General features: G+C 44.5%; 1 protein-coding gene across 1 annotated transcript; it reads right to left on the minus strand.

Moving 5' to 3' along the window:
- Positions 1-4598: 4598 nt before the first annotated feature.
- IHO1 (interactor of HORMAD1 1) lies at positions 4599-21205 on the minus strand. Its single transcript, XM_066594933.1, has 7 exons — positions 21150-21205; positions 16367-16535; positions 14453-14613; positions 14239-14287; positions 14071-14158; positions 9885-9988; positions 4599-5756 (listed from the first exon to the last, which is right to left on the minus strand). Exons 1-7 carry the CDS (start codon positions 21203-21205, stop codon positions 4599-4601), a joined length of 1785 nt encoding a protein of 594 aa, XP_066451030.1.
- Positions 21206-21706: the final 501 nt, after the last annotated feature.

Below are 21706 nucleotides of genomic sequence, written 5' to 3' on the forward strand. Positions count from 1 at the left end.
TGTACCTGCCACAGTGAGACGGAGATTGATTGACGTGGCCAACGTGCATGTGTGGTCTTGCTCCATTCATCTTCAATGGCACTGCCCGAGATATGTGCTATCCTATTTCCTTCAGCTCCATTGAAATTAATGCAAAGATGCCGCCCATTCTATCTCTGCATCCCTGCGAGTGGGTAAAGTAAGCCCGCAGTGACGAGAAGTGGTGGGCAGGGAACCCCTCTCTCAGAAGTCCTATCCTGTGGACGTGTGATAAAAGTCAGTATTGGTACAACCTCGATGAAAGAGGCTGTCTAGGGTAAGAAAAACATGGCTGCTTTCTAACAAACACAGCGCCGTCCTTGTCTCTGGACTGTATCTGGTATTACAGCTCAGCTCCCATTCTCAATGCAATACCACACACAACCCTATGGCCAAGGGTGGCACTGTGTTTGGAAGAAAGCATCCATGTTTTTCTAACCCTAGACAACCCTTTAACTAAGATGAGCGCAGGACAGCCTCGTATTTGTAATATATTTTCTATAGAAACGTGCTATAGATACATATCACATTGTAATCGTCATGGTTCACGCTTTTCAAAGCACCAATCCTGTTGTACCTGAAGAATAAACAAGAGGAATGCGTGGATTGTACATCAGAGCTTTATACCATAACCTGGAATGCTGCTGGATTTCCAATCTATGCAATTACCAAAGAACTGAAAATACTGTCTGTCTAAGGTAATTATAAAAGAGCCTCTCCAAATACAGACTGCCCTATAAAAGTGCAGCAGAGATACCACGGCCTCTTCATAGTTATATGGGACATTCTTGTGGCCCATTAAAGTCTACAGAAATAGATGTTTGTTTTTACTTGGAGTTTGTTCTTACCTCATAAATAGCCCTGAGCAAGTAAGATGACGTGTGATGTCATTCCCGATGATAGCATGTAACATTACACAGGCTCATATGTCCTCGGGGGCATTTACAGGAGAAGACAAAATAGCAGTCTGATTTGTTTTTGTATGGGGAGAGGAGGAACTTCCTCTATTGATCATAATGTATCTTCTTTAGTCCTCATTTAATTCTTGTGATATTGGCTCTAATCTGAAAATGACATCACTAGGCTCAGCCTGGCCCACATGAGAACAGGTGAATCCTTCGGTGGTCCCTGAGCCAGAGTGGACCTCCAACCCTCCACATGAACAGCGCACAGTGCTGGACACCCACCGCAATCCCTACTGATAGGCAGAGTACTGCATCTTAGACAGTTAAAGGGTTTGTTATTCTTGATCCACAGAATAGGTAATAACTTGCTGATTGGTGGGGGCCTCCTTGCTGAGATCTTGCCTATTTAATGAATGGTGGCCCCATATCTCCTATCCTTTGCACTGCGGACTTACTGCACACCCTGCAGTGAGGAGGAAGCTGAATGAAGTGTTGGTTGCGTAAGCGCACTAGCACTCCATTCACTTTCAGTGGGACGGCCAAGATACCCGAGGGGCACCTGCTCGGGTATTTCCGTCAGCCCCATTGAAATGAATAGAGCGCTGACCACCATGTGTGGACATGGCTCCATTTAGAGTGATGTCACTGCAAGGTGAGAAGCAACCCCCACAGTGACAAGTGAGTGGGACACAAGAGTCCCGTTCTCAAGATCGGTGGGGTGACAGCATTAGATGCCCACCAGTCAGCAAGTTATGCCCTATCCTGTGGGTATGCATTTGAGCTTTAGTGCTGGCGAAAGTTGCTACGTATGCCCTGGACAGTGGGGGTAACAAATAGAGAAATGCTGAATCATATAAGACCTGATATATCACTCGAGGACAAGATGACCCGGCTCAGACTCACGTATTTTGGCCATGTAATGCAAGCAGAGTCGCTAGAAAAATCTATAATGCTTGGACAGTGGCAAAAGACGACCTGGTCGCCAAAGAACATGATGACTGATAATGTCAAAGCTGATACTGGCATGGATATCACACAACTGCAAGAAGCAGTGCAAAACCGAAAAACATGGAGGGAGCTTGCCTTTTGGGTCACCGAGGGTCGTGAACAACTAAACGGCTAACAACAATAGCAAGAAGATAACTTAAAATTATGATACAACCCCTTTAATATTTGCATGTTACTGTTCAGTGGGCTCTTAGAATAAATTTAATTGGTGAACCTTTGTAGTGTCCCAGAACAACATTCTGGACCCCTCCATTATTGTCAAAAATGTCTGTCTTATGTGGATGCACTGTGCCAAACTGTCATGTTTATTTTCTGTATGTGTGTTGCACAGCTGCTGCATCTGAAGGGTTAACTCTGTTAAAATAATTAATCATAAGCTTGACTGCATGTTGAATGTATCTATCCTAGGGTGAATTCACACGAACATATATCGGCTCGGTTTTCACGCCGAGCCGATATACGTCGTCCTAATGTGCAGGGGGGAGAGGATGGAAGAGTCAGGAGCAGGAACTGAGCTCCCGCCTCCTCTCTGCCTCCTCTCCGCCCCTCTGCACTATTTGCAATGAGGAGAGGTGGTACGGGGCGGGGCTAATTCGTGGACCTTAGCCCCGCCCCCGCCCCACCTCCTCTCATTGCAAATAGTGCAGAGGGGCGGAGAGGAGGCAGAGAGGGGGCGGGAGCTCAGTTCCTGCTTCTGGCTCTTCCATTCCCTCCCCCCCCCCCCTGCAGAGAGAGGCAAAGTATATCGGCTCGGCGTGAAAAGCGAGCCGATATACGTTCGTGTGAATGCACCCTCACAGTGTCATGTGACGTGGTGTGGAGGAATCTATAAGTAGGAGTGATTGGGTTCCAGTTCATGAGTTCTGTCTTTGTTGCTGAGGGGCACCCATCTACCACAGAGACGCATGAGGGCACCATCAGCCCTTGTGTCGCTGAATATGGAGGAGAAGGAAAGACTACCCAAATCGTATGCTAAGCGCATGGGAGTGAGTGATGCCTTTTTTAAGTAACTACCTCATCTAGTGACAATATATTTCATAGAAGATAATTCTAAATCTGTTTTATGATTCCTAAGCGTCCGTCTCAAGTCTGGATCACCGTATAGTGGTACACCTTTAACTGACACCTACGTGTGCTGAAGTCTATGAGATCATTACTGCCCTTCTGTGGCCATTGACTTTCATGTCAAGTATTGCTGAGTATTTATTACGTTTTCCTGCACTGTAAACTCTGCCTGCTGAAGTTTGCTGTATTGTGTTTGAAGAGTCACTAGTAAAGTTTTACCGGGCCTCCACCTTTCCAGAGAACCCGGGGTACTATACATTTGTCCAGTGTTATTTATCCGCCGTGTACGAATGCCGATGTATGGACCAGTGGCGTTATGAACTGACAACTACTACCCCCTTCATTCCTGTAAATCCACTCACAGGATGTGTATATACTTGTATATATTTTATACCTCAGCCCCGTGTTACAAAGTTGGCGTCTCTCTCAGGACACCACAACTAAAGGTTGGCCTCATAAACAGGCTATCACAATTTTTGGCAGTCACTCACAAGAGATATATATATAAGTTAAGCCTGCCCTCATTACACCCTAGATAAACCAAGTCTGACACTGGATACCACACATGACCAAATTGAATGGCCCCTGTATTAGAGACCCCCATCTAGTAGCATGTTAGACCTCTATTGGCCTTCAGAACTGCAGCTACTGGTTACGGTGTCCATGCACTGGTCTCAAAAGACCCAGAGCGTGTCAAGAATACCTTCCCTACTGTATTACTACACCTCCACCAGCAGCGGATTTTGCCCATAGGGAATCATTGCCATCCGCGGGTCCATTAAATTGATTTTTGCACCTGCGGATGGCATTTTAAAAGAATTGCGTTTTTCATGCGCGGGAGAAAAAACGCGGCATGCTCCAGATTCTGCACGGATTGTATTTTTTGAGTGGACATGAGGCCTTAGGCTGTGGAACACCTGTTCAACAGAATGATTTTTGACGTCCTCCTATGATCCTTTTTGTCAACCAGTTGTTTATATCCACAGCATACCCTTTTACTGGATTATTTCCTCGTTCACACCATTCTCGGTATACTCTCCACACCGTTGCACGAGAAAACCCAGCCCGGCTAGTCTAGTACTGATGACCCGGTCTTTCTAGAAGTTGCTCAGATCGCTGGATTTTCCCATCTAATGTGGATTCACACTGAAACTGATCCACGGAAAACTTCCAAGGAAGCAAACAAAGAAGTCTATGTACACATTCAGTGTACATAGGCTTCAATTAAACAACACCATGAATACTCTATAAACATGCTGCAAAATCACAAAAGCAAGAATAATCATTATAGGAGTTTTTTGCTATAATTTTATGAAGATACAGAAAGCTGAGAACTGTCATTTCTTTAGTTTATTAATCTACAAAGCAAAACTTTACAATGAAAAAAAAAGAAAGTCTAATTTAATCTGAATCTACCATTCAACTGAATGCAGCCTATTGCTCCCTGTCATCACCAGGCCTTTGTCTCACACATCTCCAGTTCTGAACATTTCTAGAAACATTTACACACGTGTGAGTGAAAGATTTTAGCATTTTTGTGAGTTTTGTATTTTTAGCTGAGTGGCCCTTTAACAATCAAATTGACACTGGAATTTTATCAGTTTAATCAGTGTCATCACTGCTGTCAAAAAACAAAGTGAAAAGACCCTTTTGGCCCATCTTCTGGGTGGGATGTGCTGTGCTATAGTTGTGTAAGGGGCTTGAGGACGGAAACCAGACCATTTTATCTTCTTCACTACAATACGGATTATTGCTGTCCCCTGAGGGCACCTCACAATGCCCAGCTTCTTGTTCTGCTTTGACAAATCTGCTCCAATCACCTGAGCTTCCTTCTTTTATTTTGGATTGTTCTGCAATTTCTTGAGACTTAGAGTATGAAAATTTCAAACTTTTCTTCTTCCTTGTTTTCCTCAGCGGCGCAGGTATGGCAGCTATAGATGAAGATGCACAGGTCTGGGATAAAAACGTAGAACAATCTTGAGTGGCTTTGACAGATTTAGCCTGTTTTTGACTAAATGGTTTGTTGACCAGGGCAGGTTTTGAGTTCTTCGCTCTGGAAGGAACTTGTTTAGTATTCTTCATTGTCTTCTTCTTTAGGCCTCTGCTTTGCTTATTTGTGTTTGGCATTTTTAAAGTGTTGTTTTCGCTCTTAGATCTGGTTACAACTACCTGATTCTCCTTCTCAGTGGTATTTCTCGGTGGCTTGCCACGCCGAGCCGGCATGCAGCAATCGTCTTGACGTACATGTTGGAGATTATGTACACATGTTACAGCTGGATCATCCACAGTGATTGCTTTCTTCCACTTTCTTTGATCTGCCAAAGCATCCCTAACGCTTTGCACAGATGTTACATTGAGGATTTTTCTACCTTTTTCTTCTGTAACACAATGATTTCCTTTCTGCCGTACAGAAAGGGTATTGCTGATTCCACCACATGTGCAAGGGACATTAGCCGGTGAAGGCCCATCTGGACAAGTGCTTACTGATGTTATGAGATGCTGTTTAGCAGACGGGTCTTGGACACTTAGGGGGGAAGTCTGTGTCGTTTCATCTTTCGAGCTACGGGTCGGTTGAGAAATCCATTTGTTCTTACAGATTTCGCTTAATATTCTTTGTTCCGATGACTGCATGAAATCTGACAACTGTGTTAATTTCTCTGACAACTCCAGGTGCTTCTCGCTTTGCTGTGACTTTATTGCATCCGAGGCCAGTAAAAGCAGCTGTATGTTCGATTTTAGATCTGTCATTTCTGTATCTTTCTACAAGAAGCAGGAGACAGGTTATACTAGAAGCCTTAGATACAATACAAAGCCATTTGTTCAGTCAGTAAATTGTCCTCCAGGGACGAGAGCCACGCAGGATGAGTAGTGAATGCTGAAAGGGCAGAATGTTGGGAATATGAGAAGGGATTGTCCAAAGAAGTCAACTGTTTAAAACAAATGCTGCCTTTCAGGACAGGCGTTGGGGCAAATCTGAGCAGACCCATGGCAATTCAGGTAAATATTGCCAAACCAAGGGTGGGGTTAATAGGGTCAATGTCACTAGAAAACAGCATCTCCTTCATTGCTCACCAGGTAGCACAGCTTGATAATTTTAGTGGTGCTACAGTTTAACCCCTTAGTGAGTGGCCTATTTTGCATCTGTGCTATTTCATCCGGGCAAGTGCTGGTTGGAAAGCTGAAAGTCGGGCTGACCCCATTAAAGTCAATGCGATCTATTTAACGTGTTTGGGTCCAGCGTGTGCCACAACTGACAGCTCCAGTATTTTAGATGTTTGGCTCCGAGGACAGAGCCAAACAACGGAAATACACCATAACTGCAGGTTGCAGAGGTGAACGGGGCCTTATATTGTTTAGTTTAGTTTTTTTTTACTACCTTGCACAATAATAATATATTTTAAAAAATTATATTTATATTGCTGTATTACAAAGCGCATAATATTTCTATTTTTTGGTTTAAAAAAGCTGTTTGAGGTCTTGTTTTTTTTACAGGATGAGTTGTAGTTTTCATTGGTACCATTTTGGAAAACTTGCAAGTTTTTGATAGCTATTTATTGCTCCTTTTTAAACACTGCTTTTTGAAGATGCAATCATTCCATCTTTAGTATACCACACATGGTAAAGGTAAAGTCCCCTGGTGCAAGCACCGAGTCATGACAGACTCCTTGGGGTAATGTCACATTGTGATATTTTCTAGGCAGACTGTTTTTGTGGGGTGGTTTACCATTGCATTCCCCACTCATCTTTTTACTCCCCAGCAAGCTGGGTTTTCATTTTACCAACCTGAACCACTTGGGAACCACCACTTAAACCTACAACCTTCAGGTCATGAGCGAGAGCTTAAAGGGGTTGTCTCGCGCCGAAACGTTTTTTTTTTTTTCCCATAGGCCCCCCGTTTGGCGCAGGACAACCCCAAAGGATGTGTTAAAAAAAAAAATTTCATTACTTACCCGAATCCCCGCTCTGCGACGTCTTCCTTCTTCTTCCTTCACCAAGAAGGCCGCCGGGATCTTCACCCACGATGCACCGCGGGTCTTCTCCCATGGTGCACCGTGGGCTCTGTGTGGTCCATCGCCGATTCCAGCCTCCTGATTGGCTGGAATCGGCACACGTGACGGGGCGGAGCTACAATGACGACGCGGGACCAGCTCTCCGGCACGAGCGGCCCCATTCACCAGGGAGAGGACCGCACTGCGCAAGCGCATCTAAAAACGCCAGAAGACAGCGAATTTAGACGGAGCCATGGCGACGGGGACGCTAGCAACGGAGCAGGTAAGTGAATAACTTCTGTATGGCTCATAATTAATAAACGATGTATATTACAAAGTGCATTAATATGGCCATACAGAAGTGTATAACCCCACATGCTGCCGCGAGACAACCCCTTTAATACCACATTTCTGCTGCCTTAACACTCTGTGCCATACAAGGCTGAACACATAGCAGCCAATTCTCAGAACCTGCTGGAGGCAGAGTCTAATAGGCTGGGTTACATGGCAGACCTAGAGGCCCTTGTCAGGCCTCTGGCTGCCATTGCAACCCATTGCAACTTAGGATTGCATGAAGCCAATGGCTGACAGAGGAAGTTGTTGTCAAACTTTGAGATGCGATGGTCAGCATTGACTGCAGCATCTATGGGTTTAAACGGCCAGGATTGAAGGTTTCTGTGCAGCATAATATAGTAATCCCAGAATGCTAGGAATCTAGAACAAGCAACAGGAAAGGCAGAGAAATCCAGCACGAAGCGATGAACAGTAAGGCCTCAGTCAGACGGGCGTTTTTTCGTGCGATTTGCGGATCGCATGACGGATGCGCATCCACAAATTGCGTGACGGGGGCCGACGATTCACCGAAAAATCTGCAGCTAGCAGCGCTTTCGGCGAAATGGGCCCGATCAAAGGAGTGCTGTCCGCTGTTCGCCCATTGAATTCAATGGAACCGGCAATACAGCCGGCTCCATTGAAGTCAATGGGCTGCTGGCGAGTGCTGGATGAATTTTCGGGAAAGGCTTAAAAATATAAGCACACAAGGTGGGACAATTTACTATTTGTTTTATATTTAAAAATATAAGCCCTTCCCTGAAAACCATCCTGAAATGTGTAAAAAAAAAAAAAAAAAAAAAAAGATACTCACCTTTTCCCTGCAGATGGAGTTCAGCCGCGGCTTACGATGATTTGACTGTTTATTCTTACTTATTTTAACTGCTTTTCCTATTGAAGGTTTCTCTGATCCCAGCCTTTAGGCCTCATGTCCACGGGGAGAGATCCGCAGCGGGTGTGCTGCACGTGTGATCTGCGCCCCATAGGGATGCATTGGACACCCGCAGGTACTTAAATACCTGCGGATGTCATTTTCCCCTGAGGCCCGGAACGCGTGTGCGGGAAAACACCCACAGCATGCTGCATTTTAAGTGCGGGTCTCCCGCAGGCTTCTGTTGAAGTTTATGGAAGCCGTCTGGATCCGCGGCACACCTGAAGCTGAATTCCTGCTCTCTGGTGCGGGAGAGCAGGAGTTAAAAAAAAATAGAGTGCCCGGGGCATGCGCGCGGCATGCTTCTGGCGTGCCCAGCACATCCGCCAGGCCGAAGACAGAAGATCCGGCCGCGATGGAGGGAAAGGTAAGTAAAATCTTCTTTTTAAGCCTCATGTCCACGGGAAAGGAGGGATCCGCTGTGGGATTCTGCATGGGGGACCCGCTGCGGGATTCTGCATGGAGAATCCGCGGCGGGCCTGATTTTCCCTGTGAACATGAGGCCTTAGAGCAGAAGCCCAGCTGTCATCAGACAACTGAGCTTTTGCTCTTCCTAGCACCGGACTTCTATACCTGGCTAAACCTGCTGAAGCATAAAAAGGCGCTTTGGCAGGTTTAGAGCCCCTTGGTGACCACCATAAAAAGGTATATTAGTGGTCATTAATTGGCTAATACAGCGTTGTCTCATTCAAGTGAATGGAGCTGAGTTATAATACCAGTCAAAGCTACTATTAAAGGTACAGAGCTGTACATGGTGCTCATAGCTTTATACAGTCTGATATTTTAGGCCTTATTCACACGACCGTAAGCATCTTGACGTTTGCCCGTACGCACAGTATATGGGCATGAATTAATAATTGCAGCGATCGAGTCCCAATCTTTATCCACGTATTTTCAGCCATGCACACGGGCAGCTGCTGTGTATCGGCCAATAAATAGGCAAAAGCAATGAAAACCATTGATCGCCGTAAAATGCTCAGAATGACCAAAAACGCTTAAATCGGACCACTGTTTTCTTTCACCAGCGCTGTACGCCGGGTAACTCCCTGCCTTTTTCCAGCTTCCATAAAAGTCTACGGGAGCTTCCTGCCTATCTCGGCCAAAGACAGGGTAAGACCTATCTTTTCACGCTGCATATAAAATCAGCGTCCGAAAACTGTAACCTATGTGCTCTTTTTCCTGTTGCGATTTTTTTAGGCGGCCAAAAATTGTTTATCTGAATGAATACATTGAAATCCAATACTCCAATACTTACGATTTTTGGGCAATTTTTTATGTGGCGAAATACATGCATAAAGTTGGTCGTGTGAATAAGGCCTTAGGGCTTATTCAGACAAGCGCATATTGGTCGGGTTTTTACGCCCCGTCGATATATGCTGCCCCACTCTGCAAGTGGAGGAGACGGGATAGGAGCAGTGCACTGAGCTCCCACCTTCTTTCCGCCCCTTACCACTGTTTGCAATGGGAGGGGGGCGGAACTTAGCTCTGCCCCCGTCCTGACCCTCCTATTGCAAACAGTGGCAAGGGGTGGAGAGGGGCAGCGTATATTGGACGGGCATGAAAACCCGGGTCGATATACGCACGTCTGAATAAGCCCTCAAGCTCAAGTTTCTGCACATCCCAAATAATCCGACTCACCAACTGTATTTTCTTTTCCAACTCCAACATTGCTTGCTCCAGATCAGATTTCAGGGGTACCGCTTTTAATATAGATTCATGATAAGATGATATTTTTTCCTGTACTGGAAACATAAGATATTGATGTCATTTTATATCTGTTTTGCTTCTGTTGTTTTTTCAATGAATTAAAAATGCCATAAGGATGTAACAGATGAGACAAAAAATGCAGCAAACCCTCAAGACCATATAAACTAAAAAATCTCAACCATATAAATATAATATATAACTCCAGCAGATAAACAGCATTAAAGGGGATGTCTACTTTAGCAAATGTTCGATTCCCTGCAACACAAACACAGGGGAAATAAAGCATTACACAGTTCCCACTGAAATCAATGGACTAATGTGTAATTGAAGAATTGCCTGGTCCTCCAGCGAGATAGAGAGGATTTCTTTAGCCACTTTGGCTAATAGGTGAGGGTCCTCAATGTGGAACCTCCTCCATTGGATGAATGAATGTTTTTTCTAAAATAGACAACCCCTTACTGATATGCCATAGACATTTATTGTTGGAAAACCTGCTTAAATTGAATTAAAGGGGTGTTCGATTCTCAGGCAAACATGGCTACCATGGAAACACCGCAAATTCGAGGTGGCTAAGTTGACGAAACAGCCAAGCTTGGCTGAGCAATGCTCTTTTCATAACTTCCACAAAAGTCAAGTCAAAGGTTAAGTAAACGGCATCCCTTTAAAGGGATACTCTGGGCACAGACTTGACATTTTAAAATGTAATGTACATCATTAAAGTAAGTCAATTGGTAATAGGTTCCCTGTACCTGTCTAGCTACTTTCTTCATTTTCTATTTATGTCATGTGACCAGTATCTCCATTTCCTTGGACGTCTTGTCCACATTTGATACTCCCCTCCCTATAGCCTCCAACATCCTGTGAGCAGTGCATGATGGGAGGGCAGGAGCATCTGTCTGTTTCGGCAGGCTTTTTCTGGCACTCTAAGGACTCATTCGCACAGGCATTACAGCCCATACACTCTGCTGGCAGACAGCTGGCTGAGACCACGTACGGTCTGCGATTGGCACTGCGCATGCCCGGGAATGTGACGTCACGGACATACACAGTGTGGTTTTTATTTCAAACTCCCCGCTCTGTACAGAGTGAGGCTGCATATTCAAACGCTACCCCTTCTCAATGCCTGCGGATGGACAGCATTTCATACATAGCCAATTCAAGGGCTGCATTTGTGACATGGAGAAATAGTGCATGCCGCAATTTATTTCTCCTTGAAAGCACTGTGGAGTAAGATGGCGCTATACAAATAAGATTTTTTTATTCTCCTGCGTATCGATACACTGTGCACACACGCAGGTGTAAATGGAAGAATGGAAGTCCATAGACTTTCATTGCCCCACTAAGCGTGTGTTACGCGTGTATAATACGCGGTGACAATGTGCCTGTGTCAGAGACGTAACTAGAAGCTCCTGGGCCCCAATGCAAAACCTGTAACAGGGCCCCGAACTATAATGCTTTATTCATAGTACTGGGCTCCTTATATGGAGAAGAGAGGCCTTATGGGCCCTCTAAGGCTCGTGGGCCCCAGTGCAACCGCATCCCCTGCATCCTCTATAGTTACACCACTGGCCTGTGTGAATGAGCCCTAAGTAAAAGGAAAGCTGGTACGAGTAAGTTGCAGGACCTGTGAGCTGTGTGCGGAGCTACAGTGCTGGCCAGGAAACAAACTGTATACATGCTGGAAGTGTAGCCAACAGTTTGCACCACAGTGGCAGATCGGCGTCTGCACCAGAAAAAGAGGTTCTAGAGTGGCAGATAAAAGGTCCAGGTTGCCGCTACTTAGCTGTACCTCCTAGATTTTAGCATTTTCAGAATTTCTATTTTATGCCCGAAAAACTCCTTTAAGGATTCGGTCACATCCGCAGCTTTGCTTTCTGTTCAGCTGTTCCGTCAGAGGAGCAGCAAAATGGAAAAAAAATGTTGTATTTCCTTTCCATTATTTGGGATTTTCTGAGCTTCAGTCAGGCTCAGTTAGTTTCATTCTGTCTGCTTACCTTCTTTTTAATGGAAAAAAATAGCACGGACTACACTGATTTTTTTCTGCTATAAAATAACAGAAAGTGAATTTGAAAGGAACCTTTGACTTTTTTTTTTTACATAAATATAGTCAACAGGTGATGGAAATGCTTTCCATCTAATTCTATTTTAATAGCATTTTGCTATCATTTCATTTTTTAACAAATGGATTTGTAGGTAATACTCCTAGGGCAGGACCTATCTTCAATAGAAATGAGCAAGCACCAAAATGCTCGGGTGCTCGTTTCTCGAGCTGAGCTTTTTGTAATGCTCGAGAGCTCGTTTTGAGTAACGAACCCCATTGAAGTCAATGGGAGACTCAAGCATCTTTCATGGTGACATATGCTCTGCATTGTTTTCAATGGAGGCGCGGCTGCTGCCGGTGGCTCCATTAAAATCAATGGTCTGCTGGCACCCCTGAATTGTTTTTCAGGGAAGGGCTTTACATATAAGCCCTTCCCTAAAAAACAATAATTTTAGTGTAAAAAATAAATAAATAAACAAACAAAAACTTACCTCTCTGCCGCTGCCATGTCCCCCGCGGGAATGAAGAACGGTAAAAAGAATTCCCTGCTGCTGCACCTGCCACATCTGTGACAGATGCAGCAGAGGAAGTCTTCAATTCCCTACTGCAGCTGTCACACATGACAGCTGCAGTAGAGGATCCTGCTGCCGGCACCCTGTCATTGGTTTTCAGGGAAGGACTTTAAACATAAGCCCTTCCCTGAAAAACAATAATTTTAGTGTAAAAATTTAAAATGCTGAATACTACAGAGAGCAGTGCAGGGAAAAGAGCCGGCTGGACGCAGCTGAGCCCCGGCAGCTGAAGAAAGGAGAGTATTCTTTTTTTATTTATTTTATTCACCATTTTTTCTTGTTTTTGAGGGTAAGGCTTATATTTAAAGCCCTTCCCAGAAAAACAATTTCAGGATGCTGGCAGCTGGATCCCCTACCGCAGCTGTCATCTGTGACAACTGTGGTAGGGAATTCTTTATTCCCCACAGGGATGAAGAATTCCTTTGCTGCATCTGTCACAGATGTGGTAGGTGCAGCAGGGAATTCTTTTTCCTTGTGGGGATGAAGGAAACATCTGCCGCATGTGGCAGATGCGTTCCTCATCCCCGCGGGGACATGGCAGCGCGAACAGGTATTTTTTTTTTTTTACACTAAAATTATTGTTTTTCAGGGAAGGGCTTATGTTTAAAGCCCTTCCCTGAAAAACAATTACCAGGTGTCGGCAGCAGGATCCTCTACCGTAGCTGTCATGTGTGACAGCTGCAGTAGGAAATTGAAGAATTCCTCTGCTGCATCTGTCACAGATGTGGCAGATGTAGCAGCAGGGAATTCTTTTTACTAGCAGGGATGAAGAAAACATCTGTGGCAGATGTGTTCTTCATCCCCGCGGGGGATACGGCAGCGGCGGAGAGGTAAGTTTATTTATTTATTTTTTACAAAGGATTGCTTTTCCGGTAAGGGCTTATGTTTAAAGCCCTTCCATGAAAAACAATTCGGGGTGCCAGCAGACCATTTTGGGGATGAGAGTTCATTGAGCAGGCTAATGCTCGAATGAGCATCAAGCTCGGATGAGCATGCTCGCTCATCTCTAATCTTTAAGGATTTTTTTTTCATACTAGCGCAGAGTTTGAATGATCTGAAAAACTAAAAAAGCCCGGTTCATGCACAACTACGCTCCGTAGTGGCGAGCGTAATTACGCATGCGCCCGTGTGTTTTAACACAACTTTTGGCACTGATTCAGTACTGACGTTTATGTCAAATCCAATCACAATCCTCTTCCAAGGCAAGTAAATGAGTTTCTGCAACCCCATTCACCTGCCATGGAAATGCTACGTTCAGATTTCAATCTGCAATATATTTACTATGAATTTTGTAAAGAAAAGTCGAGGTTAATCCTTGTGTAGATCCGCAATGCATCTTTGGCACAAAAAGTGTCAATCCTTAGATTTCTGCCCCGGATTCTTTGAAGAAACCACGTTGGATTACATATGAACACACCCTGAGAGTCGGCAGTTTATGATTTACAGGAATCAAGTGCCCTCTAGTGGTAAGAAACAAAACATGGAAGAATTGGTAACAACTCACAGGCTTTAGAAATTGCATTAATGCTGTCGAGTATTGACTGGCATCTTAAATTTGTGTTTTCCTCTAGGTTGAAAAATGGTACTTTCAGCTAAAAAAGGAAAAGCAGGAAAAACATAAGTCTTCTACTCTGTCAATATGAAGTATGTGTATAGTTTAATAGTTACTCACATTCTGTAAGCTTCCTTGAATGTTGCAAATCAGCTGATGTAATTGCTCACTGATTTAGGAGAAAAAGTCACACAAAAGGTTTTAATATCTGAATTTCCAGCTTCACACAGAATTCTCTTTCTTTCCGCCCGTTTTTACATGACATTATTTTATCTGGACGTTTTTTCATACACATTCAGCTGTAATGAAATTATACGCTATTCTTTTAACTTACCTTTCATGTCTTTCTTTCGCTCTTTTCTTAATTTCTCCAAATTGGTCTATAATATCTTTGTGTTTTGACATCCCGAAAGCATGAAATGTGTTCCTTTCTTTGGACTCACTGCTGCACAGAGGAGGCTTCACCTGGTATTTCTGATACATACTTGGTTCACTCTGTAAGAAATATGAACTTAGTACATTATTGCAAATGTAAGCGTTGGGCCGCTTTCACACGGCAGTGAAAATCGTGCAAGATTTGTGTGTCTTTTGAATGGAGTTATAAACATGAACGTTGTCCTATCTTTGCGTGTTCCTTGGAACACATCGCCTAACATTTTCAATGGGATAGTAAAACACATTGCACGGCATGTGATGTGATGTTTCCCATTGAAAACAATGGGAAACACTTGCCAATCCTCTACTACAGCTGAAAGCCGCGCCAAAAAAAATCACTACTTTTCTGAAGGGATAGGAGGTGATTGACAGGGAAATGTCTTGCATCCCTTATATAAAAGCACGCCGTAGAGCGCAATATCGGCTGGGTTTCATGGCCCGTTATCACGCTCGCCTGTGTGTAGGAAGCCTCAAGGATATTACATAAAGTCTACAGTATGTCCATCTTTGAACGCTACTTTTTTAATAGAATGAATCTCCATAAGTAGCTAAGCGTCCTCATAAATACATGACATTACTTATCCTGTACTGCTCCTGAGTTACATCCTGTATTATACTCCAGAGCTGCACTCACTATTCTGCTGGTGGAGTCACTGTGTACATACATTACTTATCCTGTACTGATCCTGAGTTACATCCTGTATTATACCCCAGAGCTGCACTCACTATTCTGCTGGTGGAGTCACTGTGTACATACATTACTTATCCTGTACTGATCCTCAGTTACATCCTGTATTATACTCCAGAGCTGCGCTCACTATTCTGCTGGTGAAGTCACTGTGTACATACATTACTTATCCTGTACTGATCCTGAGTTACATCCTGTATTATACTCCAGAGCTGCACTCACTATTCTGCTGGTGGAGTCACTATGTACATACATTACTTATCCTGTACTGATCCTGAGTTACATCCTGTATTATACTCCAGAGCTACACCCACTATTCTGCTGGTGGAGTCACTGTGTACACACATTACTTATCCTGTACTGATCCCGAGTTACATCCTGTATTATACTCCAGAGCTGCACTCACTATTCTGCTGGTGGAGTCACTGTGTACATACATTACTTATCCTGCACTGATCTGGAATAGTGAGTGCAGCTCTGGAGTATAATTCAGGATGTAAATCAGGATCAGTACAGGGCAGATAATGTATGTACACAGTGACTCCACCAGCAGAATAGTGAGTGCAGCTCTGGAGTATAATACAGGATACGACTCAAAATCAGAAAAGTAATGTATGTATATAGTGACTCCACCAGAAGACCAGGAAGCTCATCTCTGGAGTATAATATAAGGATAGTAAAATAAATGACAATTCACTTCACTTGGTCTTCAAGGCGAAAGATATCGTGTTTATTGAATTCCATGAAAATAGCAAAAAGATGAACGGAGTTGTGCAAGCTTCAAATCTCACTGCCTTGTTGTGTAGCCCTGTCGTTACAGTAGATACTGCTCAACAAATGGTAGTGATTCACATACTAACCACCAGATGGTGGTATGAATCTGTACATTTACTTGTACTTCTTCATTGGAGCTTTATGTTTTATCATTAACAAGGTTGAAACTGCATATTGGATTGGGTTAGGTTTGTTCCTGATTGATACATGCAAGTAGATTATAAGATCATTCTGGCATCAGTTCACATTGATTCCATAAATAGTGTTATTTAATTTGCCCTAAACTGATGTTGTATGCCTTCGCCTGCCCACGGCGCAGGCATAACTCATTATGAACACGGCATTACTTACATCTTGGGAATTCTGATTGGAGTTTCTCTGATACTTTGACTGTGGGGTGTAATCCATGGATCCCTGCTGAGACCCATCTGGATAAAACTGTGAACCGAAGAGGAACTGGGAATCACTCAGGCTGGAATGGTCGCTTTGCGCAGCATTACGGTTTGCAGACTTGTTAATCCTATAATAATTCATCATCACATGTGAATTAATTAATATGTAACAAGATAATCATATGCAGCATTCTTCATATTTAGAGAGAGAAATAAAAGTTTAAAATGTCATCATTGCTTAGGGCTAAGCACAAATTTCCTGGGTTGGGCTTCATACTGTGCTCATCAGTGCCCCCTACTGGATAATGTAGCTTGTATGAGATTACAAGAATGAGGGAAGTGATGTGACAACAGCTTGGAGCTTTTACTGACATGCCAAAACTCCTGGGATAGCGGTAAGTCAATGATGAAGTGAAGTGACCTCGGGTGATGCTCAGGAGCGCCCTCACCTGTATAAATTGTGAGGGGTTATTTTCTGAGTGAGGTTGAACCCTGGCCAGCGGACTCATGTGAAGACGTTGTGAATTATCGGAGTTTGGTTGAGGCGTGAAAGCAGGTGCCAGCCAGATGGGACATTCCATTTCCAAAGTTATGCGGGCATTTAACACTCTTTACTCCACAGTGTCATGTGTACCAGGAATATATCATAGAAGGCGTTACCACCCACAGTGGGCAGTGCAGTGGTCACCCACGGGTGCTTAATGATCACGGCCGGTGGCATATTGCTAGTATTGACCATGCGAATAGAAATCACATCCACATTCAGTACAGGAGGCCCCACATGTATATTCCGCTGGTCAGAGTAATGTTCTTTACCTTCCATTTGATGGAACCACCACAACACCAGACACAGCACCTCACTTGGGCTCAGGAGGTTGCTATCTGCACCCTAGAGGACTGGCAACATGTGACGTGGCCCAATAAGTCAGGGTACCAAATGTTTCGGGCCTTATAGTAAGGATCATGTGTGGTACAGACCCCATGAAGTCATGGCCCCTAGTTGTCAACAAGGCACTGTGCAGGCTGGTGGTGGCTCCATACTGGTGTGGGTTGTTCTCCTGGCATAGGTTAGGTCTACTAGTCCACCTAAACACATCACTGACTGTTGCCACTGTATTTCATTGCTTGGTGACTATTTGTAGCCCTTCATGGACTTCATGTCCCCCCACAATGATGGGATATTCCTGCAGTATAATGCACTGTGTCATCCGGCCCAAGTTGTCCATGCAGCAGCCCGTTTGCCCAATATGAGCCCAATCAAACATTTATGCGATGTGGTGGAGAGGTCCATTTGCACCCGAGATCCTGCACTTATAGATTATCACAGAGCTGTGGGGGCTATCCAGGTGACACGACCCAACAGCCTTCCAGACATCTTCCATCCGCTTGTGGAATCCATGCCACATTGAGTTGCTGTAGTTGACCAGGCTAGAGGGCGTCCAACACGATATTAGCTCCTTTCCCATGATTTTTGGCATGTCAGTGTCTTTCTAATTCAGAAAGAGTCCTCAGATTCCTTTCACAGTTTTGGAAGATCACATATCAGCCCTAACAGAAGAGATCAGTCATAGGTAAACTTCCCCACATAGCAGACAGGTAACAGGGAATCTTGGTTCTGCCAAAAACTGCAGATCCCTGAGGTAGAATCGCCACCTAAAAGACATTTACAGCATTTCTTTGGGATATGTGCCATGCATGTTTGAGATGATAAAACCCCTTTAAAGAGGCAGTCTAAGATTTGAAAAACATGGCTGCTTTTGTCAATAAACAGCGCCACACCTGTCCATGTGTTGTATGTGGTATTGCAGCTCAGTACCATTCACTTTAATGGAGCTGTGCTGGAGTACCAAAGACAACCCATGGACAGACATAGCTCTGTTTTTAGAAGAAGGCAGCTATGTTTTTCTAATCCTGGACAATTCCTTTAAAGGGGTTTTACCATCAAAGACATTTATCTGTTGTCCACCGGTGATAAAAGGCCAATCACTGCCAGTCCGACCACTGATGAGACTGGTCGCCCTTGAATCCTCCAAATTTTTGCAGCAGCAGTGCACATGCTCGACCACCACTCCATTTACTTCTATGGGGGAGGCGGAGACTGATGTGCTCAACAATCTTACTCAGTCCCATAGAAGTCGATGGAGCCATGGTCATGAATGTGCGCTGCCACTCCATTCACAGAGGGAAATTCAGGGGCACCATTCCTGGGTTTAATGGGGGTCCCAGCAATTAGACTATCCTGTGGATATCTTTGGTAGTACTACAGAGAAGATAAGTGTGTTGCATTATGGGAGATTTGTGGCTGGTTCAATTGTATGGATGCAGGGTCCCGTGTCACGCTTTCCATCTCACTGCTGCCTCACTGCGCCCTTTGCAACTGAGAAGGAGATTGAAAGGAGGTTTATTTAACAATAGCCAATGTAGTCATCTATTTCCATCTGCCCCCCTTAAAGGGGTTGTCTCGCGGCAGCAAGTGGGGTTATACACTTCTGTATGGCCATATTAATGCACTTTGTAATATATATCATGCATTAATTATGAGCCATACAGAAGTTATTCACTTACCTGCTCCGTTGCTAGCGTCCCCGTCGCCATGGATCCGTCTAAATTCGCTGTCTTCTGGCGTTTTTAGACGCGCTTGCGCAGTCCGGTCTTCTGCCTGGTGAATGGGGCTGCTCGTGCCGGAGAGCTGGTCCCGCGTCGTCATCGTAGCTCCGCCCCGTCACGTGTGCCGATTCCAACCAATCAGGAGGCTGGAATCGACAATGGACCGCACAGAGCCCACGGTGCACCATGGGAGAAGACCCGCGGTGCATCGTGGGTGAAGATCCCGGCGGCCATCTTGGAGAAGGATGAAAGAAGTCGTCGCAGAGCAGGGATTCGGGTAAGTAATATATATATATATATATATATATATATATATAATATATATATATATATATTTTTTTTTTTAACCCATCCCTTGGGTTTGTCTCGCGCCGAACGGGGGGGCCTATTGAAAAAAAAAAAAACAGTTTCGGCGCGAGACAACCCCTTTAAATGAATGGAGCGGTGCCACGCATGAGAGAATGTCACTCCATTCAATCTCCACATCACGGCGGGTGAGTGCAGCGAGCCGCAGTGATGAGAAGGTGGGGACACGGGACTCCCGTCTTGGGATCGGTGAGGATCTCAGCAGTGAAACCAATCATACCTTTATCTCCAGTCCCATGTGGTACAATGTCTTTAAGAATCCTGAAGGGCTCATTTTCGGACAGGAAAGTTCATAAGAACCTTCCTATGCCCAATCATCGTGGTTTGTATAGATGCCGATGATCACCTGATGAATGAGCAAGCGCTCATTCCACGGATTTCGTGCGGCAGATGAGGCAGATCAGATCATGTAAAAGGAGCTTTAGGGCGCCCACCCACTGGCGTTTGCGATTTTCGTACGTGAAAAACGCAGCGTTTTCGCGGCGTTTTTCGTTTTCGCGGCGTTTTCGCGGCTTTTCCATTAATTTACATTGACTTTCATGGGTGCATTAGGAGAAAAATAAGGACACATATGCAACTGACAGTTCCTATGTTAAAAAACGCAACGCAAAAAAAAACGCCAGTGGACAGGAGTACATTCAATTCTAATTGCTCTTGAGAAAAACCGCAAAACGCAAAGAAAAAAAAAAATCGCCAGTGGGTGGGCGCCCTTATTGTGACATCAAAAGACCAGATCGCCAGCCTCCACGGCTGTATTGTGAGATCTGAATCTGCCATTGGCTGTTTAACCCTTTCCTATCCAATTTGTATCCTGGGTTTCCTAGGGGGTTTACTCTTTCTGCTATTATACAATGGCGCCTTATGCTGACTAAAGCCAGTACTGCATGAGGTGACACGTTGGATAGGCTCCGACAGCAGAGAGGCTGGCAATATACAGTAAGTGAACCCTGGTGGATGTCTTCCAACATCAGAGCTGTACAGCCTTAAATCATAATGTCTTCAGACGTCAGACAGTGGATTGGAAAGGGTTAATAGTACCAAGTGTCGATTTGTCGCTGTTAGGGCTTAAACACATGGGTGTGTTTTTGTCCCGTTTTGTGGCCGTAATAGTCATGGCTGCAAAACAGGATGAAACGAAATCATTGATTTCAATGGTTTTGTTTTCACTATAGGGATCATCGCACATTAATACTACGTGCGAGAAAAGATAGGGCAGAGTTTGAACAGTCAAAAACAAATAACCCGGTACAAGCGCTAATACGCACTGTAGCGTCGAGCGGATTAGCGCATGCACCCATCTGTTTAACCCCTTAGGTAACCTGCGGAAGTGCTGCAGAATTTTTCCGTAGCAAATCCACCCTGTTTACACTCATCCTAAGAGTACATTTACAGTTTGACCACGTCCGACTTTTTTTAGCTTGTTTGCCTTTATGGAGTGAGATGACAAATGTTGCAAATTTGTTGCAATTTTGGCACCATTTCAGATGTGACTTTTTAACCCGTGCAATTTACGGCCAAATCAGGCATAAAACTGAATAATAAATGTAGGACATTATGTGTCCTTAGCAGCTGTGATGAACAGATGTGACGGAAGAAATGCCTTCAGCATATGGAATTGCTCATTTCAGAAGAGAATTATGCGATGGCCGCCCGTAGAAACAAGCAAACCCATGAGGCCCATGAGTTAAAATCCTTTTATTTCCACGAATTAAACCTGATGCAGTAGCAAGTAGAAATAAATTACATTATAAATACAGAAAACCCCTCACCCGGCTCCTGGAGGAACGCTGAACATGTCTTTGATGTTCCAAACATTGAGATTCATTTTTAAGCCTGGAGGAAAAGTAAACAAAGAGAAAAAACTCAATAAAACATATAGACCCGGCGGTATAGGAGGATAGCGGGATCAGGAAGTCACCTGCGGAGGTAATGGAAGTTATACTCATTGACAATCCAGCACCTAGAAGAAGTCATCATTGTGCCGCGAAACTCGGCATGCAGTTCCATCTCAGGCAGATATGTAAATGATGAGAGTTGTGGTGATTAGATGAACGGTCTTGGCACCGGAGGCCCTAAAAGTGGTTCCCCCTTGGCCTATAAAAGCTCTCAGAGGCTTCTTGTGTGTAGTGACCTCTTCCTCCGCTTGTGTGAAGTGGTCTCAGGATGCCCTCGACAGACCACCAGTAGAGAGGATCGTCTGATTGTCCTACAAGCATGAGCAGCTCCAACTGTTTCGCTGTCTGCCATCCAGAGACAGGGGGCGGCATTGTTACACCCCTGTGTCTATCGGAACAATTTCCAGGCACTTAGCTGAAGGACATTTGGT

Source organism: Eleutherodactylus coqui, chromosome 3, assembly GCF_035609145.1.
Source record: "Eleutherodactylus coqui strain aEleCoq1 chromosome 3, aEleCoq1.hap1, whole genome shotgun sequence".
Lineage (NCBI taxonomy): Eukaryota > Metazoa > Chordata > Amphibia > Anura > Eleutherodactylidae > Eleutherodactylus > Eleutherodactylus coqui.